Source organism: Salvelinus namaycush, chromosome 13 (assembly GCF_016432855.1).
Source record: "Salvelinus namaycush isolate Seneca chromosome 13, SaNama_1.0, whole genome shotgun sequence".
Taxonomy (NCBI): Eukaryota; Metazoa; Chordata; class Actinopteri; order Salmoniformes; family Salmonidae; genus Salvelinus; species Salvelinus namaycush.
The window spans coordinates 23101372-23128128 of record NC_052319.1 but is presented as its reverse complement, the minus strand read 5'-3'; the positions used below and the strand labels follow the sequence as shown (position 1 = coordinate 23128128).

Here is a 26757-nt window from a genome sequence, read left to right as displayed (position 1 = left end):
AAAGTCTAGGCCTACTTCTAATCACCTTGCTTTAGGCTGCACAATAATCGTCAGTGATTAAGGGTTTAGTAAAAACATTTGTGTTCTGCTGGATGTGAGTTTAATGGCTTGTATCACATTTCCTGGACCCTGTGTAGGGCCAGAGAGGGGCCAGGTTCAAGACTACCCTGCAGTCTGCACTATGTCTTACTGTAGTATATGATCCCCAGCTGAGGTCAGCAGTGGATACGCAAACAGACATGCAGTATCATAGTATATTTCTTTCAATCTCCATCCTTTATCTACAATGTAACTTCCCTTCCCCCTATTTCTTACCCTGGTCCAATATCTGTTTGTGCTGCCATGCCAACTCCTAGGGTCATTGTCAAGTACTTTGACGTTATATTTGCAAACCTAGTTTTGTGTAGGCTACAGGACCATCAAGGAGTTATCCCTCTGCAAGAGTAGTGCTATCTCAGAGAAATGGAGACAAGGCGACTGAGAAGAGACATTGAATCCCTTCTGTGAGTTGCTTTCTGTGGATGATAAAATTATAGATTTAGAGGAATGGTGTGTGGGAAGAGGAAATTTAGATGAAATGCCATTCTATTTCTTCAGATGCTTGAAAGGGTTTTGTGTTTTGAACAGGGGAGATTACATTGGTCAGAAACTGAGAGAGAATGGCTTTGACCCCAAGGGGAAAGGATCCACTAGCATGCTGGATGACCTGGTAGGAATCTCAACACACATTGTTCTGGAGTGCAACATCCTCCACCAGGGGTTAATGTGGGATGTTATATACAGTTAAACGGTTGACTGTTTTTATGATTATTTCAACATTTATACAAACCCTGTACTTAATGTGTCTGTACTTCCATCCAGGCCCATTATGACTTGGCCATAAGTGTTGCCCTTTGGTGGCTAGAGAAAGAGGAGCGACATGATGTGATGGACAGAGACATCGTGTAAGTACATTGAAACATTGACTTCCAAACACAATACCACTTGATTGTGTCCTCCCGAGTAACCTTATCTGCGACATGAAGACCTCTGCTAACTTCCTTATCTAATGCATTGGCTTTAGCGCTAAGCCAGGTTACTGGAAATCCCTTTATGACAACTGATGGTATAAAAATGATTTTTATAAATAAAATTGGATTGATTGACTTTGTACCCTGTAGTGGAGTGGGCAGCCCAGGCTATAATGACCAGTACCCCAACCACCTGGAGAGAGAAGCCATGATCCTTTCTTCCTTCGCTGGGATGATCCTGGTGAGTAGTCTGGGTATTTAGGCATACAGTATGCCAGGGGTTGTGAGTCTAGCACGGCTCAGTCTGTAGTCTTACTGACCCTTAGTAACCCTTGTAATCTAGAAGCGTTTGGCAGAGTTGGGAGTCTACTACCACGGCTCAGTCCAAAGTGTCAATGACCCTTAAGATAACCTCCCTTGTTACTACACAATGAATCACTAGTCTCCAAAGCCATGCTCCTCTGTTGCTAAACTTTTACTTAAGATACGTTATAAAGGTTTTGTATAATTTCCACCAGTAGTTTTGAAAGTAGTGCTCACGAGCCAAAACGGGTCTCCGAAAATTGTGTACTACGTCATCTATTTCGTATTATCCAGTATGTTACGCTTGCAATTCGTACAATATGTTACAAATTTGTTGAGCTTAAGTTCCCGTTTAATCTCTAAATCAGCTGAATACAGTATATTTCAAGCTGGGTAGCATTGCCTAGTTCATGATCTTTCCCTGGGTTGACCATGTGGTCCTTTTATGATTATTGTGATTTGTGTTATTAACTATATTCCCCTCTGCTCTAACCTCTGTTATGTTGTCCTCTCTGCTCCAGAATAGCTTGCCTGTAAAAGACATTCTTGCCCTCTACACCACCAAACCATCTGCCGCTTATCCCCACCAGCACTCCAAGGTAGACTGAGTTTAGAATACTGCACATTTCTCTATCCCCAGTGTTAGTATAGCCTAATCCTACAGCCTAGACTTGTCTGTGTGGGAAGGCAGTATTATGGGATATCATATATAACATACACTGAGTGTACAAAACATTAAAAACACCTCAGTGTATACTAAGTAAGTAGGCCATCAGCCTCAGTGTAGTGTTATCTGGTCTATAATGATCATTTGCAGTGGTATAATGCAGTGCTGCTCTGTATACATATTCTGTAGGCCTATATGTACCACTGCATTATAAGACATTCATTAGAAGGTCTTAAAACAAAAATAGAAAAATGTATCTGATGACTGTCTCTACAGAGCGCCATTGTTCATCCCTTCACCTTGTCCTATCACCCGTTTGCCATGCTGGGCTCATTCAAGGCCGTGGACCACTCCAGAAAGCACAGTATGTCAGTGTGTGTGTATGAGAGATGTGTGTGTTTATCCTACACTACCATTCGTTAAACGCATCAACTATGCCAGTCTCCCTCTACCTTGCTCACATGTGACTTGCCTTTCCTCACTTGTGTTTACGGTAGTCTATAGAACAAGTTATGTAAGAACCCTGACCAGTATTGGCTCGACCTTCTCTCTGATTATTTTCCTTCAGCCCAGAATTTGAAGCGATGGCTGTCTGTGCAGGGTAAACGAGGTGCTGCCCCTGATGGACCGAGGGCCTTGGTGCAGTCCTCCTCATCCACATCTAACTCCTTCCTCTGTGTGAGTGGCAATCATAGACATACACTCCCCTATGTATTTGGACAGTGAAGCTACATTTTTTTATTTGGTTCTTCATACATATCTGTTTTAATGTTTAGAAATGTATGCACTTTATGTATCTAGTCCCCACATTTGAAGGTGTCATAAGTATTTGGACACATTAACTTATAGTGTATTACATTCAGTCAAAAGTTTAGTTTTTTGGTTACATATTCCGAGCAGGGTCGTTTCACGAAGAGTACTTTTTGTCTCCCTTTGATATTTTAAATAGAAATTGTGCACCAATATTGAATTTTAAAAGCCTGTTATATTAAATGGAGTGGCTTTTAATATAGACTACATGGAAAATACAATAAATCATGCTAACCTCTCACCATTACCAATAATAGGGAAGTTTGTTCTTGGGGTATGATATTTATGCATCTGTAACTTTCTCACTCATCATTATTCATGATTCATTCATGATTATTCGTAATCATGGTAGCATCCACGTTAATGTAGAATTGTTCAGAAACATATTCTATTGTTATTTATCAACTGAGTGGTTTGAGCCCTAAATGCTCATTGGCTGACAGCCATGGTATATTTAAGCAATAAGGCACGGGGGGGTGTGGTATATGGCCAATGCACCACGGCTAAGGGCTGTACTTATGCATGACGCATCGCAGAGTGCCTGGACACAGCCCTTAGCCGTGGTATATTGGCCATATACCAAAAACCCCTGAGGTGCCTTATTGCTATTATAAACTGGTAACCAACGTAATTTGACCAGTAAAAATAAATGTTTTGTCTTACCAATGGTATACGGTCTGATATACCACGTCTGTCAGCCAATCAGCATTCAGGGCTCTAACCACCCAGTTTATAACAGACCGAATACCACGTGTATGACACAACCTTTAATTTTACTCCTCTAATTACGTTGGTAACCAGTTTATAATAGCAATAAGGCACCTCGGGGGTTTGTTGCATTGTGCCTAAGAACAGCCCTTAGCCGTGGTATATTGGCCATATACCACACCCCCTCGTGCCTTATTGCTTAATTATAATAAAAGTGACTCCAAAATGACACAATACATAATTTACCATTCATTTCTATTGAGCACAACAAAATCCAAAACACAACCAAAACAAACTGCAAATGCATCCAACAAGTTTGTACTGTAGTCACAAGCTTGATGTAGTCATTGTGTGCTAGGAATATGGGACCAAATACTAAACTTTTGACTAAATGTAATACACTATAAGTGAATTTGTCCAAATACTTATGACACCTTTAAATGTGGGGACTAGATACATAAAGTGCTTTCATTTCTAAACAGTAAAACAGTATGAAACTAGTGTCGCCTCATATGAAACATTTGATCTCAAATCCAAAATGCTGGAGTATAGAGCCAAATTAAAAGTTTTAGCTTCACTTTCCAAATAAATATGTAGGGGAGTGTAGACTTTACATTTAAATCAGTTGCGAATTTGATCATTATTTCAACAAACATCCCAACCTTGTTATAAAGTTGAAAAATACTGTTGGAATGGTTTCTACTGCGTTCTTGTGTTTTTACCTAGACCTCCTCTTTACTGTCCATGTTTTTTGTCCCCTACACAGGACAGTGGTGAGTCCTTGAAGGAACAAACAGAGCATTATGAAGTATCACAATAATCTCTACAGGATTAAGGAAAGTCCTCTCCTCTTCTGTGTTACTACACCATTATTATATTGTTATTACATGGTTATTACAGGGTTATTCCTGTGTTATTACACTGTGGGTGAAATTTGTGATGTCCCTGTTATGAGCCTGCTACTACTGGGCCTTCACATTCAAGGAACCCTGGCCAATAGTAAGTATCAATCCTCCAGTGTGTTATCATATCACTAGGGGTTTCGTCTATATTTGGTTGTAGCTCAGACCATGTCCATCTATAAGGAATACAAATGTTTGACTACATCATATACATTACTGTACACACTTTACTGTACAATAAACCATCCACTGTCTGTAACAAAGTTGCCTAGTTAAATAAAGGTTAAATTAAAAAATACATATGTATATCAGTTATGTGACAATCAGGCATGTAGTGTTTAAGTGCTAATTATGGGGGGAATTCTGACCCGAGTTAAGCACGCCTAAATGGAACGTAATTCCCTTTTTCTGCATTTTTTTTTTCTCTATGCATATTCTGACCTTGAGAATAGCATGCCAATCACCCGCTATTCTTTTGGGGTGGAGATCAAAGAAAGGAAGTTGTCAACATATACACTGTATTCTGACTTTGACTTAATTCCCTCACAATTCCAGTTCCTTTACACGTGAGCAATCTGTCGGTTCCAAGTGGAACAACATCTACTTTTTCCGATAGAAATAACATAATTATCCATGCACGATAATTTACACTTTGATAAGAGCTATTGATAAAAGCTAGGTAAATTAGTAAACCGTTTGGATAAGAGGATTGTAAATGTAAATAACAATTGTTTTAGATCTAAAATATTTTACTTTGTGATCGCTGGAGACATGTGAAACCAGTCATATGGCCTTATAATTTGCAGGGATGACATTTGGAGACGCAATCAAATGACAGTATAGCGCCAAACCTACCGAGTTGATTTATGATTTGTAGAATGTTTTAATTATATGCCCGGACTTTAAACTGTATTTTTTTAACAAATTATATCATGTAAAATATTAGCCACTATCTGGTAGCCACCGTCAGTAATACCCACATACATTTATAACTGTCACCTTAGTGTTTTCCTTACATTTTGCATCATTCCATTACATCTTTGGTTTACCTTTCTTTCCTCTGTCATGTTTATGTGGTTGTTCCTGTGGATCGCTAGGAATAGTGGATCATATTAGGCTAACGTATTACAAGTTGTGCAATAATTCGGGACATGTAGCCTTATGGAACGCAGATCATAAGTAGCAGTTTAAACCTTGTGCCTGGAGCACGATTCACGACGACTGGACCGTTGTCATCACAGTTCCATGATTAGTGAGGATCATTAGGGTAGATTTTTAGACTACTATATAGACTACTGTTCAACACCTATTGTACACTTTTCTCACCTTTCAATATTTAATGGCTTGAACAATTGAATATGGTAACTTTCAGGATGAATCAAACCACTATACATTTAGTGCGTGAAGGCTCTCCAAAGCAGTTTTTATTATTATTCATAAATACTTTCCTACCCTAAATACTATGCAAGATCAGAATATTTTTTTAATCTACCAGTTGGTGATGAAAAGGAGACTAATATTTACATGGCTTTCTTTAATTGATCCCTAATATTCAGATATTCTAGTGAGTCTGTCGAGAGAATTCTAATTAAAGGTACACCAGTAGATAAATCTACTTAAAAACCCTATTGAATGAAATCGCCACGAGAAAATCTGTTGTCCAGCAGTTGGGAGGGTTTTCAGCAGTTGAATAAAATTAATGCTGCGTTCATATCATGTCGGAAACTGACATTTCTGACTTGCTAACCTAGGTGGAAGAGTTGGATCTCGAGTTTCCCACTTGGGAGGTACCAGAATCAACCAATGGGAAGCTCTACGCAAATAACTAATGTTCATTTTAACTGTGATGTCCCGAGTTTCCGACATGACGTGAACAAGCCATTATTCAGTGCGTGTAGGTGAATCACGCCTGCAAAGCCCATTAAGCACCTGCATAAGGTAAGTCTGAATACCATCTACTAAGAAGTGCCTAAGAAAGGTGTACATTTTCCTAATTCTGAATCGGGCCCTATGTGAATATGGAAGTATGGGATGGTGGAACAGGAGCCGGGATGTGGACATTAAATTAGGGTTAGGATTGAAATTATGGCTAGGGTTAGAGTTAAGATGAGGTGTGGTCATTATGCTTGTGCTAGGCGTTATGCTAGTGTTAGGATTGAGTTTATGGCATTGGCTAGAATTAAGGTTGAGATGTGGTGTGGCCTTGAAGCTAGGGTAAGGGTTGAGGACGAGGTTAGGATGGAGCCGGTTTGTGGAAATGAAATTAGGGTTGAGCCGGAGGTAGGTTGAGATCCCCCACTTTAACCCCTGACTACATGAACCCATATCTCACCCTCTCTGTCACCAGATCATTAGACAGACACTTGGTTGCTTTGCCTTTGTGATGACTTTGAACATTCTGTGTGGTAAACATTAATCCTGTTTTGGCGGATCAGTGGATAAATGTTTACAGTCTGATTGGACATAGAGAAAAAAAAGTGAGTGTCAGATCTGGTCAGTAATGTGCCCGCTAGGACTTTTAGCACTGATGAATCAGGGCTTTTAAATCTACTGTATGCCCAGGATCAAGACTTTTGGCAGCGCAGCCAGGCCACCAAATCCCTGGTCATTAAAATAACAAATAAAGTGGGATCAGCCTATCTGTCGATTGAGGTTTATATAGTGGTCCCTGGGCCTGGTGAGCCAGACCATCACTCCTGTAGAGAACGGGCTCCAGGGAGATTTACCAGGATGAGTAAGGTAAGACCTTGGGAGGAGGGGACACTTTCACTATCTGTCTCTATATTGCATTGTAAGATAGTGGGCCGAACCAGTGTAGACTTCCTCCCAGTCCTCTGCTAACCGATTGCAACTTAACCCACAGCCTAAACATGCATCATAGCAGAACTACATTAGGTCAAAGTAAGGCGTCATGCCCATAGGGGGCACGTGCACCCTCAGATTTGTCCTGCTAAAAACAATTAGGCCTGCCTTTATTTGTTTGCTAGTTCTTTCTCTGTAATAGGCTACTACTAGCCACATAGCAATTGTATGAAGTTGGCTTTAGCTTGCCCAGATAGGTTCCCAACCTCACAACTAGCTACCCCTGAAATCATTTCAGGCTATCAATCAAGTTAGAGTAGCTAGGTTGATTAACTATCTTAGCTGGTATGCCTGCTGGCAAGGTTGGTATACTTTAGAAAAGCAACCAATAACTAAATGTACTGAATAATACTCACATTACTTTCAATCTTTTACCCAGATTTGAGCAGAGAAGAATATTTAGTTTCTTTAAACAAAATAACCACCAGTCAGGACGATGCAGACAGCTCAAGAGGTATGCTTAGATATGCATAAAAATAGACGTGAGATATATATATATATATATATTTTTTTTTACATATAATGAATCATTCATTCAAAATTCTCAGGATTTACGGCATGGCGCCCCTGGGTCTAACTGTCTCTGAACAGGACAGTAAGGCCACACATTTATTGTCATTACCTAGACTTTGATTATATGAGGAAACATTGGCATTGTGTTGAAATTGGTGATGTTGATTAGACAGAGGAAATGACACATCATATGCATGCATTTAACAACATATGACAGTTGAGTCCATTGTGGGGTTCAGGACCATGAAGTATATAAACCCTGGATTGCTGATTCTACATATTGGCCAATGAGAGGGTTTGAAGGCACCTGTTGACCATATTGGCACTCCCCAGGAGAGCAGTCCACCATAGGAATGAATGGAATTCCACAGTATTTCAATTAAATGTTTCAAGGACAAAATTACACGTATTTAAGTATTTTTTGTTGTGTGGACAGTAACATTAGTAATCTAAAAAAAATATACTTTTATTTTTAGCTCACATAATATAATTTCAAAGTATGCATTAAGGTGTCTGTAATGGAATAATTGTGGCAAAAACAAATGTAGACAATAAATGCATTCTATAGCTTCCATAGATTTTTTACAATGGTGGGGGAGTGCCAAGATGGAGGCACTGTGGCTTCAACACAGCGTCCCCTATCAGTCATCTAGTGAATATATAAACAATTGGTTCAGTTGTATACTACGGTCTTAAGTTGTGTGCTCTCCTGCCTCCCATTTTGACTACAGATAACTTTCTACGAGGACAGCAACTTCCAGGGGCGCTCTTATGAGTGCGATGCAGACTGCGCTGACATGCACCCCCATTTCAGCCGCTGTAACTCCATCAAGGTAGATAGCGGCTGCTGGGTGCTGTATGAGCGTCCCAACTACACAGGCTATCAGTACGTGCTGACCAGAGGGGAGTACCCAGAGTACCAGCACTGGATGGGATACAATGACAGCATCCGCTCCTGCCGTACCTTCTCCTATGTGAGCAACCTAATTGTCTTTGAGGTGTTGCCGTGTTACCTGGATACCCTGCCAGGCTGCTACTCCATTCAGGAATACTTCAGACATCAATCAAACGATGACAAAGTTTTGAATGTAGAATATTTTACCTATGGAGTGAATGGGTTTACCTTCTGATTGATGTGCGGTTATGAATGTTCAAATCCATTCTGAGGGCAGGTTGATAATGCAACACATTTGGGTTTCTTCTTTACAAAAAAACAGCAAATTCCTAGGTTCTGTGATGAGAACCTGATTGAGTGGGTGAATCTCCTTGGTAGGACATGACGGTTATTATATTGAATGACATGGAGCAACACAGTATCACAATACAGCAAGAATCTAGAATGTCCTGAACACCCTGATTCCTATCTCCCTTCCTGCAGACTAGCGGAGGCCCATACCGCATGCGCATCTATGAACGCCCCAACTTCCAGGGCCAGACGATGGAGTTCGCTGAGGACTGTGAGTCTGTCCAGGAACGCTTCCGCAGCCGTGACGTCTACTCCTGTAATGTTCTGGAGGGCTACTGGACCCTCTACGAACACCCCAACTACCGCGGCCGCCAGTACTTCATGAGGCCTGGAGAGTACAGGAAGTTTAGTGACTGGGGCGCCACATGCGCCACCACTGGCTCCTTCCGTAGGATCACCGAGTTTTAGATAAGAACACCTTCTCTGCCTCCCTAAACGCAGCTCGTCTCTAGGTGGCACTGGCTTGTCAATAGAAGAGTATGCCTATTCTAACACACAGGACTGTGTCGAAATATTTTATGAATTTGAAATAGATCTTTGGTCATTAATAAGTTACAAAGGTAACTCTGAATGAGTCTGAATAAATTAATCTATTGTGAATGTTTCTTGTGATACTTTTTTCAATAGGCTAGCTAAACAGTTTGGGTGAAGTTGAAACCAATTCACTGCAATACATACTGTAAATGCAGTTTGGTGATAGGCCAGTAGTAAGGGAACCAGTTTCATATGGACGCAGTTTATATGGAAATCGTGTACTTACAGCATTGGGGGAGTGCCAAGATGGAGGCACTGTGGCTTCAACACAGCGCCCCTATTTGTGATCTAGTGTATATTTGAATCATTGGTTCAGGAGTATGCTATAGCCTTAAGTTGTGTGCTCTCTCTCAGATCAAAGTAAGAAGAAAACAATTGATTTGCTAATGGCATGTACAAAATATGCAAATCTGACATGTACAATAGAATACAGCCCATTCTGATATCAAGTCTGCATACTCCTCTGAAGACAGTGACATAGCACTCTTCCTGCACAGCTTTAGAGAGAAGGGTGGATGGATGGATGGCGGGCGGGCGAGGTCTGGGTGCTATTGGCTGCCTCTCTCCTATAGATGTGTTCACCCAGGTTTCTATGCCATAGATAGTGCCACACAGGGCAACACAGGATTACACTGTTAAAAACATACCACGTTGGCAAAGCTCCCAATTGGAAAAATGGGCCACACACAAAAGCATGGAATATCGTGTGAGTTTTTATTGTTTTGAAAGGTTCCTACTATGTATATGTAACACATATCATAGCAACACGTGTTTGGTATCTTCCTGTAAAGAGAGCTGTATACTCATCATATACAGTAAATGGCTATCAGATCTATCAATCAACATACCATCCAACTAAACATGCACAATCACAGATCAAATAGTTTTATAAGATCGTTATGAAGTATTTTGACTATACCAACAAAGTATAGCTATAATACATATCAACACTTAGTCCATCAACCTCAAGTGATTGAAATGCCTACATTTGTGATGATTTGAGTACACAATATCAAATTAAATATGATGGCAAATTACTTAATTTCATTAAATTGCTTGCTAACTTGGGTCTGGTTTAGCAATTGTGATACTTTCTCTGACTGGCATCAGCTCATTGATCTTTCCAGTGCCTGCCTGTCAATGATGTGTGTGGCTTTTTCTGGACGCTAGGATCTGAACACAGCCATCACCATGGTTGGACAAGAGTAGCAGAACTCCTGTATGTTGTGTTTGTGCTGACATGCTGGCATGACTGATTTGAATAACAACACATGCAGTGTTACCTTTCCTCCTAGTGGAATGTATATAAAGATAACTACCTCATTGGCCACCAGCACAGCAAGCAGAACGAGCAGCTCACCAACCAGACGCAAATATGATGGGAAAGGTTTGTATTTTAGGCCATTTTACATTTGCAGAAACTAAATATACAAGCACACATATGTTGTTATTTAGACTCATTTCATCATACAGTATATCTGTAGGCTGCCCATATCACATCTTTACTTTGTTGTTTTTCCATAGATTTTCTTATTAACGCTACTTCAAAAATGATCCCTGTTCTTCCATCAGATCATCTTCTACGAGGACAAGAACTTTGGTGGCCGTCACCATGAGTGCATGAGTGACTGCGCTGATCTTCACTCCATGTTCAACCGCTGCCAATCCATCAGGGTGGTGAGCGGTATGTTCATGATCTACGAGCGCCCCAACTTCATGGGACACCAGCATTTCCTGAGGAAGGGAGAGTACTCCGACTACATGCGCATGATGGGAATGAACGAGTGTGTCAAGTCCTGCCGCATGATCCCCATGGTAAGGGAACTGTCCCATACCATTATTTCTCAAACACATATGATCTACTTACTGTATCACGGTGTATTTGAGAGTACTTACACATAATCTAGGTTTTGATCATAGTATATCACCAAACCATCTATGGGGGGTGTATCATGTTATCCTTAGTGGTTAATCATCAAACAATTACATAATCAATCTTCAATTCCTTAAATCAGTTAGATTGCTAGCCTTTCTGTGAGCATCTAAATAGTCGTTTTTGTATTGACGTGTTAATTAACAATAAAGAAAAGTTATATTTAGAACACAGATGATCATGGAATATAACCCTGTTTTCTTTTCTGTCCCCTCCAGCACCGTGGTAACTTCAGGATGAGGCTGTACGACCGCTCTGACATGGGAGGCCAGATGATGGAGCTGGATGACGACTGCCCCAACTGTATGGACCGTTTCCGTATGTCCGACTTCAACTCCTGCAACGTGATGGACGGCCACTGGCTGATGTACGACCAGGCCAACTATAGAGGACACCACTACTACCTGAGGCCTGGCCAGTACCGTAGATACAGTGACTGGGGAGGCATGAGCTCCAAGATCGGCTCAATCAGGCGCATTATGGACCTCTAAAGAAGGAAGGGTCCTTGTAAAATGTCTACTTTATGCCTTGTTTCACACACTGAATAAAATGGTGTCAGTGCTCAAGTGTTTTCAGTTTTGTTCTTGCTCTCTGAGCATTGCAGGCCTGCTCTCCAGTGTGGATGTTAGCAGCAGGGGTGGCACCACGATACCCGACATCCTCGCTCTGCTTAGAGGGATCAATAAAGCTATTGCAGTATTGGTATTGATCAAACAGGAGTCAAAGCGTGATCTCTATTATACTGTACTTGATCATTCATGCTCTACCCTCATTACTGTTTAGTGTTAACCAAACAAACAAGTTTCAGTGCTCAAAGCGGTCTAAAGGCAAGTGATTTATGAGAAAATTATACTCTGAGATGGCTTAAAAACACAAAGGCCATTCAACTGAAAAGTTTATCCTCCTTAATGGAATTACCATACTATACTCGATATTGTGCATTTATGGCTGCTGCGCAGAGTTACACATCCACAGATAAATGCATTCAAAAAGCCCTTTCTAATGTAACAAGGTACTATGTGGCTATCTCTACTGGGCCTCATAGACGTCAGGACCTCCCTGCTTCCACTGGAGGCCAAGGGTGCAGATATGTGAAGCCTATAGAGCTAAATATTTGAAGGGCCAGAACTATCTTGTCTATCTCATATGTCTGATTACATACTACCTAGTAGCGAGTTGTGTTGTCATGCTACTGGAGAACATATTATGTTGGAGAATAGTACGTATAAGAACAATTTCTTACAAATAACTGAATCGAACAAAGAAATCAGAGGTATGTATAGATAGTAAGGATCGGTTGAAGGATTTGATTGGAAGCATACTATCCTATATAACTGAAACAATAATTTAAATACTTTTCAAATAACATACGAATGTCCCTCACATCAAGTTTATATTTTGAGACATGCATTTGTAAACATACATCACTTGTATTTCAATTTCAACATCATTCTTTAGTCTTCATATTTAATATTTAATGTATAAAATATTTAATAATTACATTTAATTTAAGAAAATACAACATTAAATAATATGTTTTAAGTGCCAAGCTACATAGACAGACAATTTGCGATTTTTGTAACTGCATTTAAAATAGGATCTCCCACTGTAGTCCTATTTCTATACTGAGGGTGGCAAAATAATACCAAGTACAGATAATAACATACATACAAATACATTTTTTTTTTTAGATTACCTATACTGAAAAAACCTATACTGTCATATACTATATACTGAAATTACCTATACTGTCATATACTATATACTGAAAAAACATATACTATCATATACTATATACTGAAATAACCTATACTGTCATATACTATATACTGCAAAAAATCTATACTGTCAAATACTATATACTGAAAAAATCTATACTGTCATATACTATAATCAGAAAAAAACCTATACTGTCATATACTATATACTGAAAAAAATATGTGTGATAGATTCCACCCATCCCAAATAGTTCAGTTCAAGCCATTCATGAAAGTATAGTTATGTAGAGTGGAGACATTGGAAAGCACATCACATTTCAATTGGAAGAAAAGCAGAAACATAAAAAAAGGTGAAAAAGACAAAACAGACAAATCTTTCCTTGTGTGAATCCCACTTATTGTATTATTGTCTCGTTATATCATGGTAAGATGTATGGGATATTCACTATAGGATTAACCTCTCTAGTCTATCATTAAAACATTTTGACAAAGAGGTGTCTATACCCCGGGTTTACTTAGTGTAATGGTTGTGATTACAAAATGTGTAATTCATGAAATATTCACAAAAATGCATTGATTAACATAATATATTTAATAGAGAAATGTATATTTCATAAAGAGTGAATAACTTAAGATAATTATAACTAATGGCTGGCACGAAATCTAAAAGAAAGAAACACTGCAGGAGCTACGATTACCAAACCAACCAATGGATACCTTGTCATGCATTGCCATATTTGAGTACATACAAAATAAAGCTACATGATCTCTTGGTTATAGCCAAATGCTACCATAACCTGTCCATTTGGGAAAACGTGTTCCCAACCTTTTCTCCTCCCCTTTGACCTCTTCAGGACGACACAATGGCACTATGTGCAAAAGACCACTGGGTATTACAATATGAATGGCACATGCAGAGTCTGCAATTCATGTTCACTATATATGTGACAGGTGGAGTCTTCAAAGGGCTGGGCAGACCACACCGACAAGGCACAACAAGCCCAGCTACCATGGGGAAGGTAAACCTTCGAAACAGCTATGAGGGAATAGTAAAAAGGGTGTTGATGGCAATATCAATATCAATCAGGCATTCCCATTGAATTCATGTGGGTGTTTTTGTGTTCTGGTATTCTTGTACCACCATTGATTAGAATCGAAAGGATTAAGCTTATCCTTGATCAATTAATCTTTGTATTAATCCTTGATCAATCTTCAATGTTCTGTCTTTATGAATATTAACAACATGATATAAACTTTATGCCCAGATCATCTTCTACGAAGACAAGGACTATGGTGGCCGTCACTTTGAATGCAATGGTGACTGCACAGACATGCTCGGCCTTCTCAGCCGGTGTAACTCCATCAAGGTGACATGTGGATGCTTCATGATCTATGAGAAGCCCAACTACACTGGCCACCAGTACTACCTGTGTCGAGGAGAGTATCCTGACTACAATCGTTGGATGGGCACAAATGACAACATCAACTCATGCCACATCCTCTCCTCGGTGAGCTCTCTGTTTGTATGACTGCCATTACAAAAATTAAGTTAATAAATGTGTATTCATAAACAGTTTATCAAAAGTTCATGAATATACAGTATATTGCTCCAGTTAACCGTTTCCTGAAATAAAAGCAAAACATTTACTTGTATTCTATGTTTATTTCACTTTCACATAGTACAAATAGTACATTCGCTATAAAAGTATGTTCAGATGTATATATAGTGGAATCTATATATATTTCACTCTCAAAAAGTACACTTGGAGCATTCTAATTTGGGGCATAAATTATGCAAATGATAAAGTGTGGAACTCTACATAAACATGCTCCTGAGATATCATTGCTAAATTCTTGAAGGGTTTTAATCTTGTGATTAAAAGTCACGTAATACATTTGTAACAAGTTGGTGCAGGTGTGTGTGTGTGTAGGGGTGGGGGTGTGTAACCATAATGATTTGTAATGCTCCTCTGATTATCAGATAAAGATAGAAGTTCTAAGATGGCACAATTCTAATGTTTTTTTCACCTTCTCAAATCAATAACAGGTGCCTGGATCCTACAACATGCGTCTCTTTGAGAGAATAGAGTATGGTGGCCAGATAATGGATCTGATGGATGACTGTCCCAGCGTCATGGATCGTTTCCACATCAATGACATTTTCTCTTGCAATGTGAAAGGAGGAAACTGGCTGTTCTACGAGCACCCAAACTACAGGGGAAGGATGTACCTTATAAAGCCTGGGTATTACAGGAGATTCAGCGAATGGGGCGGCAGGAGTGCCAGAGTGGGTTCTATTCGACGAATCATGGACTACTAAACATACCCTCCTATCAATGAATTGGACGTTGTGGCTAGCATCTCTGCAGATAGCTAGGGCTCATGGTGGGACAATAACTCAATCACTCAAGTCAAGAGATTGTATACCCCACTCTCGCTGCACGTTAATGGATAATCTAATTTCCTGTTATTGGTATAAAACACAAACATAAAAGTATAGAGAAGGTGAAAAGAAGAGAAGAGAAGATGTCGAACAAACCTCAACGACATGATGGGATAAAGAAGTTCCAAGGAGAGACAACTGATTACAAAGCCTATGGGCAAAAATTATACTTTTAAATTGGAATATCTTCTGACAAAAACAAAGAGGACCACACTTCACAATTTTAAAATATTGTATTGTTATGGCATGTTCAGCTGATCAGGTTCTTCATTTTTTTGAATATTTTCACTTTGATGTAATATTGACACTTGTATATGATGGACCAATACTTATCAATGATGATCACTGACTATATCATTTGATCACATTCAGTCTGCAAATGGTAGCAAGTCTCTGGCTCTGTTCTTGACCAATGACTCAGTGTTACAATAAACAAATGGAAACATGGAACTCTGATATTCTAGTAATTAACTATTCAATAATCCCACCACAATTACCAGATGGCATATCACACAATTAAAATATCTGCCAGATATGAGTTTATTATAGAGATGCATATTCTGATCACTCTATTGATTGGCTATTTATCTTACTGATATATTTGTCAGGGACCATGCAAAACAATTGGTTCACCAGATTTGAGCTACCTAGCTTATTTTCATTTGCAGCCCCTATGCATTGTAACCTTGACTTTATGAAACAGTGAATTATAAAGCAAAGGTGTCCATGCATGGCTTCTCAATATCAAGGACAGGTAAGACCATGTTGGTAAAGGTAGATCTATGTCTTATGTGGGCCTTGTTCATCGCTCTGATTAGATGCAGTATACAACACATATGCTACTGTAAATTGATAATTACCATGTATTTATTTGACAAAGATTGAATTATATGAATAAACTAGGCTAAGTGGATTCTTAAAAAGTTCAAAGAAATACTACTAGTTTTTCATTTCATGGCCGTGTATTGGCACTCTAACATGTAGCTGGCTACCACTGTATAATGAATATGGTGTTGATAGGTTTTGCTGATGCTGTGCAGTGTACTGTATCAGTCTGGTATACAGTAGTGTTTTCTGAGAATTGTGATGAACATGGGGGAGAGAACAATAACTGGTTACGCACGGCCATCTATACATAAACAGATTTCTTTCACACACCTCCACCATTGACACACTATGACTGAGGGATATATTTGAATGACAATACTTTGTGCTGTGCAATCACACAGCTGCCCTGTGTGTGGGATTTAAAAAAATAAAAGACAGTGCTGGATTGAGGGACATTGAGCATTGAGCCGTCACCCCCATCCACCGCCAACATGACTATGGGAAAGGTAAGGAAGAAGGCCATGGTTTTACAACTTTTCAGATTTGTATGCATTAAAACGGAACAGTTTCACAGTAATATTTTATAGTATTTAATAAATGTTACATGTACAGTTTCTACAAATACATAAAATAATGCTACTAGTTTAGCAGACAGATCTCATGCAGTTCAGCAACAGTAGTCCTGTAGATCTAGGGATAATGATGTTCTGTGATGTGGTTGGTTGCAGATCATCTTTTACGAAGACAGGAACTTCCAGGGTCCCTCTCATGAGTGCAGCAGCGACTGTGCCGACCTGCACTCCTACTTCAACCGCTGCAACTCCATCAAAGTTGAGAGCGGATGTTTCATGGTCTACGAGCGCCCCAACTACATGGGAAACCAGTACTTTGTGAGGAGGGGCGAGTACCCAGATAACCAGCGAATGATTGGCATCAATGACTGCATCAGGTCCTGCCGTATGATCCCCATGGTGAGTGAGGTTCGAAATACAAGTAATGCAAATACAAGTAAAACAAATACAAGTAAAACAAATACAAGTAAAACAAATACAAGTAGCACAAATACAAGTAATACATCTAGAGCCAACATGTTGTACGGTGGGTTGAAGGAAAGTAACAGTTTATCAATGAATTATGCAAATATATGGCATACATTTTGTTTTATAGCAGAGCCAAAGTCATAACCAGATACATTTGAATTCTGTAATTGTATTTAACTATGTAATAACTATGCGGTAACTATGTAATAACTATGCAGTTATTGTCTAATAACTATGTAACACCTGTTTGATCCCGTTACAGCACCGTGGCCAGTACAGAATGAGAATGTACGATCGTCCTGACATGGGCGGCCAGATGAACGAGCTGAGCGACGACTGCCCCAACGTCCAGGACCGTTTCCGTATGTCCGACGTCAACTCCTGCAACGTGATGGATGGGCACTGGCTGATGTACGACCAGCCCAACTACAAGGGAAGGCAGTACTATGTGAGGCCCGGCGAGTACAGGAGGTTCAACGACTGGGGAGGATTGAGCCCCAAGATCGGCTCCCTCAGAAGGATCACTGACTTCAACTGAACTAGAGCTCCAATTTGAACTATCAACTGTCACTCTAGTCCACAATAAACTTTGATTCGTAATAAAAAAAACTCAGTTTTATGTCTTCCACTTCTCTTTGAGAAGGTTATTGGTATCTTCTCAGAACTCAACCCCATTGCTAGAAACCCTCACTGATAATTCATGCAAAGTTTGTTGATTTCAATAAACCTCTTCATGCAGTCCAAATACGCTTCTTGATACAGCATTTGAGATATATTATTTATCTTGTTCTACAGTAGGCTGTAGATATCTAAACCCTACACAAATCAGTACAGCACCACAGCCATGAATGTTCCTTGTTACATATCAAAACACCTAATCATTACTAGAATATATTTTTTTCATATCAAAAAGTAGAGATTAATCACCAAACCCCACATTATACGTGAGAAAATACATTTTGTTACAGCTATCGCTCTTACTTTGGCCTCGTGTGTTTTGGCCTGTTAAGCAGATAAAGCATGAATCCGCTCTCTCGCTGTTTGGTGCCCCATAATGGATTAGCCAGCTGTACATGTATTGTGGCTGAATTTATCCATACCATGATCCTAACTGTATACAATAGTGCTGACTGGGGAACGTAGTGAATTTGAGGCATCCCATCAATAATGATGAGTGCCCCTGTAAATCCTACATTCATATAGTTGCATTGATATTGGCCTCCTGGAATTGAAACTTTAACTGTGCCTAAATCATATACAATTATTATTACGGATCATAAAAATGTATTGATGAACATCATGTAAATATGTTTACTAATTGTACAAAACATAATTCAAATACCTGTTAATCACTTCCTTTGCTTTCTCTGTACCTGCTACAGTTAAACGAGAAGAATAAGATTTTTACAAGGTCGTTTTGGTCTTACTTATTCCTTTGATCTTATTTATATGTCATATTTCATTATATATGAATGCAGCTTGTTTACAAGAACGCACCTATCAAATAATAGAAATATACAAATATATGACAAAATTGATAATAAAGTTATAACAAAACCAAGGAAAGGAAAACAATAAGGATACTGGATAGATGCTGAGTTTAATGAGCTATGTACTATAACCAACAATATTTCTAAAATACAATTATTTCAATATTTCTAAGGGCAATATTTGTTAAGCTGCATTTTGTCTTGGTCAGTGTGTGTTAAACGCCTTGAGAATTCCTTAACATGCTTTATAAACCTAACTGATTCTCTGCTCCACTTACCACAGTCTTCGTAGTGGTATCACATCATGTCACAACTTGACACACTTTACTTTACCCCCCTCAACATAAAGTCATCTTGTGTTTAACAGCCAAGTAATAAAGCAATAAGATGTGGGGTAAGACAAGACAAATTCTGATAACAGATAACATTCACAATGTTCATGTAAAAGTTCCAAGAGTAAAGTCATGAAGTCATTTACAGGTCACATGATCATCTATGTTCAACAGGCACCACTAATGTCCTGGGATGCTTCATGAAGTGGGATGGAAAAGTTACTACTTCGTTGTTCAGTGCATGAACCCAGTCTCTGAATGATACAGCAGTTCTGTATGGGCACATGAACTAACTATAGACAACAACAAAACATGGCCAATAACTAGACACTCTTCTAGTCTCTGGGGGTTGTGAGGTACAACTGGACCCTTCGTAGTGGGCAAAACAGGTTGAAATGACATTACAACTAGATTACAACTAGTCCAATGGCTGCATTTCAACCAGCTTTGGCCACTGGGTTTACACTAAAGCCAGTCATTTGTTATACCCTATTTCACATCCCCATTCACATTACAAGACAGTTCTTATATATAGTTGTGAAGTACAAGCCTCTAACATTCACCAATTCCATGGTAGAACCTTCAGGCCTTCTATGGAACAACAATGAGCATTTATGGACTATGTTTTTGACTATTAAATGTGTTTTGATGTTTTGATCTGGATGTCACAAGTACTTTGTGATTAAGGTGTTTCTTAAACGTATTGTGACGAAAATGTGGCTTTTCAGTTAGTTTTCCATCAGCCTGTCAAAATAATAAGTAGTTTTATACATCGCCTGTCATAAAAAACAAACTACATTATATCAACTTTTGCTTCCCGGCTTCATTACTTGGCTGTTATTGACATAAGCCTACAGCAAAGCCAACTACCGTTGACTAGAGACCTATGTAATGTTCATGAAATTACATTTTGCTTTCCAGCACAGTGTCATTGTTTACTTTTATGCTTAAATTGAAACACAGAGGTGATTGGTATTTCTGAGGATAAAGGAATGACACAAACAAATGGCTTGTTTACTGTATAAATGCAAGCTGCAATTAGTCAAGGATGGTCATGGGAAGAGCGTAGCTAAGCAGGGCCAGTAAGAAAGAGGTTTTGGACTGTCCTTGCCAGTGGATATGGTAAGTTATGTTATGGTATGAAAACAATTGCTAGAATGTGGAAAAAATGGGTTAAAACTCACTTTTGAATTGTTTTAAGTACAGGGAGGAGAGGTGTACTAGTAATAGTAAAGGTGGTGGTAGTGTTTGGTAATAATGTAGTTATAGTAATATTCTGTTCCTAATCATTTTGGGGTTGTGATTAATGTACAGTAAGTAGCCCATGACACATTGAATATTCACACATTATGTACTGTAAATAGTCTGTGTGTTACACGCAGGATGCAATCTTCCTAAATGTACTCATTTGCATAAAATGGGTTGCAAATGCAGATGAGAAGAGAGAGTGAATGGCTACCTCTTTGGGCAACATATTTAATGCTAAAGGGCTGTTCCATATTGTTCTGAACCTATTGTCCATTGGATGTGTGGATACCATACTAGTCTTTTCTTTTGTCTATGCATGTCAAAGCACCAAACCAGTAATTATTTATCCTTTTTCCCCAAATACAAATCCATATTTCTCACCCAATGTTGTGCTACAACAAAAAGGTACACATGTGCCAGTACCCTGAATTATAACTATGTGAGCATTTGAATAACAATACTTTGTTTGTCAAGAGGTAGTATAAAAAGCTCTGAAAACATGTGGAATCTCTCCAACGGAGACCATGGGCAAGGTAGGGCTTTTTCCCTGTGCTAATGAACTGTAAACTCTGACCGTTTTACTCTCTTCTCTGCTCTATAATGTGTTCAGTATATTTTCCCACCCCCCATAGCAGCCCAAAGTGAAACTTATCATTGGATTTTCTTGATTTGCAGATTACATTTTACGAGGACAGGAACTTCCAAGGTCGTAGTTATGAGTGCAGCAATGACTGCACAGACCTGCACTCCTACTTCAGCCGCTGTAACTCCATCAGGGTGGAGAGTGGCTGTTTTATGATCTATGAGCGCCCCAACTACATGGGTCACCAGTATTACATGAGAAGGGGAGAATATCCTGATTATCAGCGTTGGATGGGCTTCAGTAGCTGTATCCGATCATGCCGTATGATTCCAATGGTAAGTTCTGACCGGATATGTGAAAGCTTTACTGAAGCAACAAAAGGAACCTGAAGATTACTTTCAAAACAAGAGAGTTGGAGCAAGAATAAGAACATCATTTATCACTCTCAATTTATCTCTGTTTATGCTTTAGATTTATGAACTTCCTGGAATTATCCAGGAAATGTTTTTTCATATTTAACGGTGTCTTGCCATTATAATGTCCATCTACTCTCTGTTCGGTATCCACTGGTTGCCATTTTGATTGTTCTGCTTGTTGTTCCACAGTACCGGGGTTCATATAGGATGCGAATCTACGAGAAGGCCGACTTCAGCGGTCACATGATGGAGTTCATGGATGACTGTCCCTGTGTGTCTGATCGTTTCCACCACCGCCACGTCTACTCCTGTAATATCATGAACGGCTTCTGGATCTTCTACGAGTATCCCAACTACCGGGGCCGACAGTACTTCCTAAGAGCCGGAGAGTACAGAAGATACCGTGAATGGTGCGCCACCTGCGCCATTGTAGGCTCCTTTAGACGGGTCACTGACTTTTAGCCATCCTGCTCAAGCACTTGCTGTAAATACATGCTTAGTTATTAAAATGGTTAAATTTTTAACCCCTTTGTGTATGAATGATCTTTGACTTGTTTAAATATTAATTATTTAAATAACTAATATTCATTAAATGTTCACTGTGTTTTTGTGGTTTCTCATAAGTTAGTATAAAATGACATTACCATATTCAATAATTATTCAATCAAAGTCAGGTCATTACTTGTGCAAACAATGATCAAATACCACTTAATTCTCTCTACAGACTTGACCAATTAGAGTGTTTTCAGACTACTAGACTTTTGGACACTAAAATCAAATGGCCTTAGCTACCATAAGTGGCTATCTACGGAGGCAGGCAGGACAACATCATGTTTAGAATGAAACACCATTAAGAAGAAAATAAGCATAACTCAGAACATATTGAATCTAAAGTTGAACACCACAGCATTAAGAAAATATGAAGAAATAAGTATTTCATTACTCATTACAAGTAGTACAATTCCTAAGCAATAATTTGTAAAGCATTTAAACATATTTAGAAACATTTATAATGGCTTCTTCATGTATATTTACATTCAAATACAGACTTCCAGTACAGTATAAAATGAATCATGCATTTCACATACAAATAAGCCTACACTTCTGCGAAAATATAGAGAATAATCTTGAACAACAGTAAATATTTGATGTCCTGCAAAAGATTTTGTGACACAGTTATGTATAAAAAGGCCTAACAAAAAATAAAAACCATCATTATCATTAACATGAGTTGAGTTATTACTTGATATCAGTTGAGTAATCACTTCAATCAGAACTAAATAATATCATATGAATCCTCAACCATTATTGATCCTGTCACTGGTGGACTAAAATGTTTGATGCATCGTAAAAGTGTTTGCCAAATGTTAGAACATTTATATGAGGTAATTGTAAGATAAATAACTTTTATTCTGGTCTCAACAAAATTAGAAATCGGTATTATATAACTTTAGTAATCAGTATTGAATGAATTATTGGATTAAATACAAATACGCATGTGCATAGCCACATATATAGGTGATTCTCCAGAAGTGGTGCAAATTGCATCTACTGTATATGCATATGTATATATATTAAAAGTCTGTAAATATTATTTTTGTTGTCTCTTGGTGTCTTTCCTATATATAACTCTTATTTTATTTTGTATTTATTTAATGTCATGTTATGTTGTTCTTCTCTATTATAGTTCAGTACTTTTGTCATGTATTTGTATGTTTTATGTGGACCCCAGAAAGAGTGCTGCATGTGCAGTAGCTAATGGGGATCCTAACAAATTAATAAACCAATAAACTACAGTACTCTACTGTACAGTACTGTACTGTGCTCTACTGTACTCTATTGTACTGTACCCTACTCTACTCTATTGTACTCTGCTTTTGTGTACTCTACTGTACTGTGCTCTACTATACTGTACTGTACCCTACTCTACTGAACTCTACTGTGCTGTGCTCTACTATACTATACTGTACTGTACCTGAGTTTATTCTACTTGAGTTTCTTACAATTGAGGAAAGGGCCCATGGACTCTTGATCTAGAACACTCACGACTACATCAATTCAGTCTTTAAATTGTCATGGTCTCAACTCACTGGGTCTTGCTTATAGGGACCAATGTCCGGGTATAAATCTTGGTCTTGGCTGGATAATACCATTGTCTTTGGTTGACAAACGATAGGCAACCCAATTTGAAGAAGCCAGTCTTTGGTCATTGGCTGGTAGCCTAGCGGTTAAGAGAGTTGGGCCAGAAACTGAAACGTTGCTGGTTCAAATCCCCGAGCCGATTAGGTGCACAATCTTTCGATGTGCCCTTGAGCAAGGCACTTTACCCTAACTGCTTCTGTAAATTGCTCTGGATAAGAGTGTCTGCTAAATTACTAAAATGTAAATATTTAATCACTCCCAACCCATAGGAATTCTCACCCAGTTGATTACTTTTAAATAGTGGAAGCCCTCTATGGTAATGTCTATACTAAGACTATCTATCTAGAGTCCTTCATTTATCTCTATGACTGACATGACACAGAAACACATGTTATTTTGCCAAATAAAGATAGGTAAAGTGATAATTTAAACATCTAACAACATAATTGATAAGATGCATAAGTAATTCAATCAATCAACAAGTTTCAGATTCATACAGTCAACACTGAACATTTTACAGAGAACAATATAGATGATATTTCTCTATATTCAATTTAAAGGTTTTGAATATCTAAATGATCACCCTGTGCACAGTTCTCCCTTTTTTGCAACTTTTCCCACTGTTTCGGTAGTAAACATGTGAGTGGGGTGGATTAGGAATTCAGGAAAATATTTCAAATTTGAAAAACAAACAAAGTGTGTGAATAGTATATACACTGACTATACAAAACTTCAAGAACACCTGCTCTTTCCATGACATAGAATAACCAGGTGGATCCAGGTAAAAGCTATGATCCCTTATTGATGTCACTTGTTAAATCCACTTCAATCAGTGTTGACATGGATTGAGACATGGATTGTGTGTGAGCCATTCAGAGGGTGAATTTAAAGACAAAAGATTTACAGTAGGTGCCTTTGAACGGGGTATGGTAGTAGGTGCCAGGCGCACCGGTTTCTGGTAAGAACTGCATCTCTGCTTGGTTTTTCACGTTCAACAGTTTCAATTTTTTAATCAAGAATGGTCCACCACCCAAAGAACATCCAACCAACTTGACACAACTGTGGGAAGCATTGGAGTCAACATGGGCCAGCATCCCTGTGAGGGTGGTGTGTAACTCAATATTTGGAAGGTGTGGAGTACGATTGCGTCATCTGTGGATCTGTTGGGGCGGTATGCGAATTAGAATGTGTTTAGGGTTTCCGGCATGATTGTGTTGATGTGAGCCATGACCAGCCTTTTCAAGCATTTCATGGCTAGCGACGTGAGTGCGACAGGGCGGTAATCATTTAGGCAGGTTACCTTCGCTTTCTTGGGCACAAGGACTATGATATCTGTTTGAAACATTTAGGTATTACAAACTCGGTCAGGGAGAGGTTGAAAATATCAGTGAAGACACTTGCCAGTTTTTCCGCACATGCTTTGAGTACACGACCTGGTAATCTGTCTGGCCCTGCAGCTTTGTGAATGTTGACCTGTTTAAATATCTTGCTCACATCAGCTAAGGAGAGCAGAATCACACAGTCGTCCGGAACAGCTGGTGCTCTCATGCATGCTTCAGTGTTGCTACCCTTTAAGTGAGCATAAAAGGCATTTAGCTCGTCTGGTAGGCTCGCATCACTGGGCAGCTTGCGTCTGGGTTTCCCTTTGTAGTCCGTAATATTTTTCAAGCCCTGCCATATCCGACGAGCGTCAGAGCCGTTGTAGTAGCATTCAATCTTAGTTCAGTATTGACGCTTTGCCTGTTTGAGGGTTCGTCTGAGGGCATAGAGGGATTTCTTATAAGCGTCAGGATAAGTGTCCCGCTCCTTGAAAGCGGCAGCTCTAGCCTTTAGCTCGGTGCGGATGTTGCCTGTAATCCATGGCTTCTGGTTGGGAAATGTACGTACGGTCACTGTGGGGACGATGTTGTTGATGCACTTATTGATTAAGCCGGTGACTGAGGTGGAATTCTCCTCAATGCCATTGAATGAATCCCGGAACATATTCCAGTCGGTGCTAGCAAAACAGTCCTGTAGCGTAGCATCCGCGTCATCTGACCACTTCCGTATTGAGCGAGTCACTGGTACTTTCTGCTTTAGTTTTTGCTTGTAAGCAGGAATCAGGAGGATATAATTATGGTCTGATTTGCCAAATGAAGGGTGAGGGAGAGCTTTGCATGCATCTCTGTGTGTGGAGTAAAGGTGGTCTAGAAGTTTTTTTCCTCTGGTTGCAGATGTGACATGCTGGTAGAAATGAGGTAAATTGGATTTAAGTTTCCCTGCATTAAAGGCCACTTCTGGATGAGCATTTTCTTGTTTTCTTATGGCCTTATACAGCTCGTTGAGTGCATTCTTTGTGCAAGCATTGGTTTGTGGTGGTAAATAGATGACTACGAATAATATAGATGAGAACTCTCTCCGTAGATAGTGTGGTCTACAGCTTATCATGAGGTATTCTACCTCAGGGGAGCAATACCTCGAGACTTCTTTAATATTAGACATCGCGCTCCAGCAGTTATTGACAAATAGACACACACTCCGGCCCCTCGTCTTACCAGATGTAGTTGCTCTGTCCTGCCGATGCACAGAGATGCCAGCTCTATATTATCCGTGTCGTCGTTCAGCCATGTCTCGGTGAAACATAAGATATTACAGCTTTTAATGTCCCGTTGGTAGGGTAGTCTTAATTGTAGATCGTCCAGTTTATTTTCAAATGATTGCACGTTGGCCAATAATACGCAGGGAAGTGGTGGTTTACCTACTCGTCTGGTAAATTCTTACAAGTCACCCTGCCCTCCTCCCCCTTTTCCTTAATCTTTTCTTCACGCTGATTATGGGGGATTTAGGCCTTGTCTTGACAATGCAGTACATCCTTCACATCGGACTCATTAAAGAAAACATCTTTGTCCAGTTCGAGGTGAGTAATCGCTGTTCTGATGTCCAGAAGCTTTTTTCGGTCATAAGAGACGGTAGCAGCAACATTATGTACGCATGTTTTCATCAAATTGACGGTTTTAAGTCTGTGCATGATGACGTAGTGAACATAAAAA

The 26757-nt window shown here is 39.2% G+C and overlaps 5 protein-coding genes across 5 annotated transcripts; all 5 read left to right on the top strand.

The window, feature by feature from the left end:
* The first annotated feature begins 7130 nt into the window (after positions 1 to 7130).
* LOC120057924 (gamma-crystallin M2-like) lies at positions 7131 to 9429 on the top strand. Its single transcript, XM_039006399.1, has 3 exons — positions 7131 to 7139; positions 8507 to 8749; positions 9154 to 9429. Exons 1-3 carry the CDS (start codon positions 7131 to 7133, stop codon positions 9427 to 9429), a joined length of 528 nt encoding a protein of 175 aa, XP_038862327.1.
* A 1504-nt stretch (positions 9430 to 10933) lies between these two features.
* On the top strand, positions 10934 to 11979 carry LOC120057923 (gamma-crystallin S-1-like). Its single transcript, XM_039006398.1, has 3 exons — positions 10934 to 10942; positions 11128 to 11370; positions 11707 to 11979. The coding sequence occupies exons 1-3, from the start codon at positions 10934 to 10936 to the stop codon at positions 11977 to 11979; spliced, it is 525 nt and encodes a 174-aa protein (XP_038862326.1).
* Positions 11980 to 14216: 2237 nt separating this feature from the next.
* LOC120058026 (gamma-crystallin M2-like) lies at positions 14217 to 15526 on the top strand. The gene is made up of 3 exons (XM_039006510.1): positions 14217 to 14225; positions 14472 to 14714; positions 15254 to 15526. Exons 1-3 carry the CDS (start codon positions 14217 to 14219, stop codon positions 15524 to 15526), a joined length of 525 nt encoding a protein of 174 aa, XP_038862438.1.
* Positions 15527 to 16968: 1442 nt separating this feature from the next.
* On the top strand, positions 16969 to 18055 carry LOC120057922 (gamma-crystallin M2-like). The gene is made up of 3 exons (XM_039006397.1): positions 16969 to 16983; positions 17206 to 17448; positions 17780 to 18055. Exons 1-3 carry the CDS (start codon positions 16969 to 16971, stop codon positions 18053 to 18055), a joined length of 534 nt encoding a protein of 177 aa, XP_038862325.1.
* Positions 18056 to 21111: 3056 nt separating this feature from the next.
* Positions 21112 to 22048, top strand: LOC120057921 (gamma-crystallin M2-like). The gene is made up of 3 exons (XM_039006396.1): positions 21112 to 21120; positions 21263 to 21505; positions 21776 to 22048. Exons 1-3 carry the CDS (start codon positions 21112 to 21114, stop codon positions 22046 to 22048), a joined length of 525 nt encoding a protein of 174 aa, XP_038862324.1.
* The last annotated feature ends 4709 nt before the right edge of the window (positions 22049 to 26757 follow it).

What these genes read in the sequence shown, in the direction of transcription:
- LOC120057924 (XM_039006399.1), top strand. An exon ending in CCTGCCGTACCTTCTCCTAT is followed by an intron (nt 8,750 to 9,153) that starts GTGAGCAACCTA and finishes CCCTTCCTGCAG; the next exon opens with ACTAGCGGAGGCCCATACCG.
- LOC120057923 (XM_039006398.1), top strand. An exon ending in CCTGCCGCATGATCCCCATG is followed by an intron (nt 11,371 to 11,706) that starts GTAAGGGAACTG and finishes TGTCCCCTCCAG; the next exon opens with CACCGTGGTAACTTCAGGAT.
- LOC120058026 (XM_039006510.1), top strand. An exon ending in CATGCCACATCCTCTCCTCG is followed by an intron (nt 14,715 to 15,253) that starts GTGAGCTCTCTG and finishes AATCAATAACAG; the next exon opens with GTGCCTGGATCCTACAACAT.
- LOC120057922 (XM_039006397.1), top strand. An exon ending in CCTGCCGTATGATCCCCATG is followed by an intron (nt 17,449 to 17,779) that starts GTGAGTGAGGTT and finishes ATCCCGTTACAG; the next exon opens with CACCGTGGCCAGTACAGAAT.
- LOC120057921 (XM_039006396.1), top strand. An exon ending in CATGCCGTATGATTCCAATG is followed by an intron (nt 21,506 to 21,775) that starts GTAAGTTCTGAC and finishes GTTGTTCCACAG; the next exon opens with TACCGGGGTTCATATAGGAT.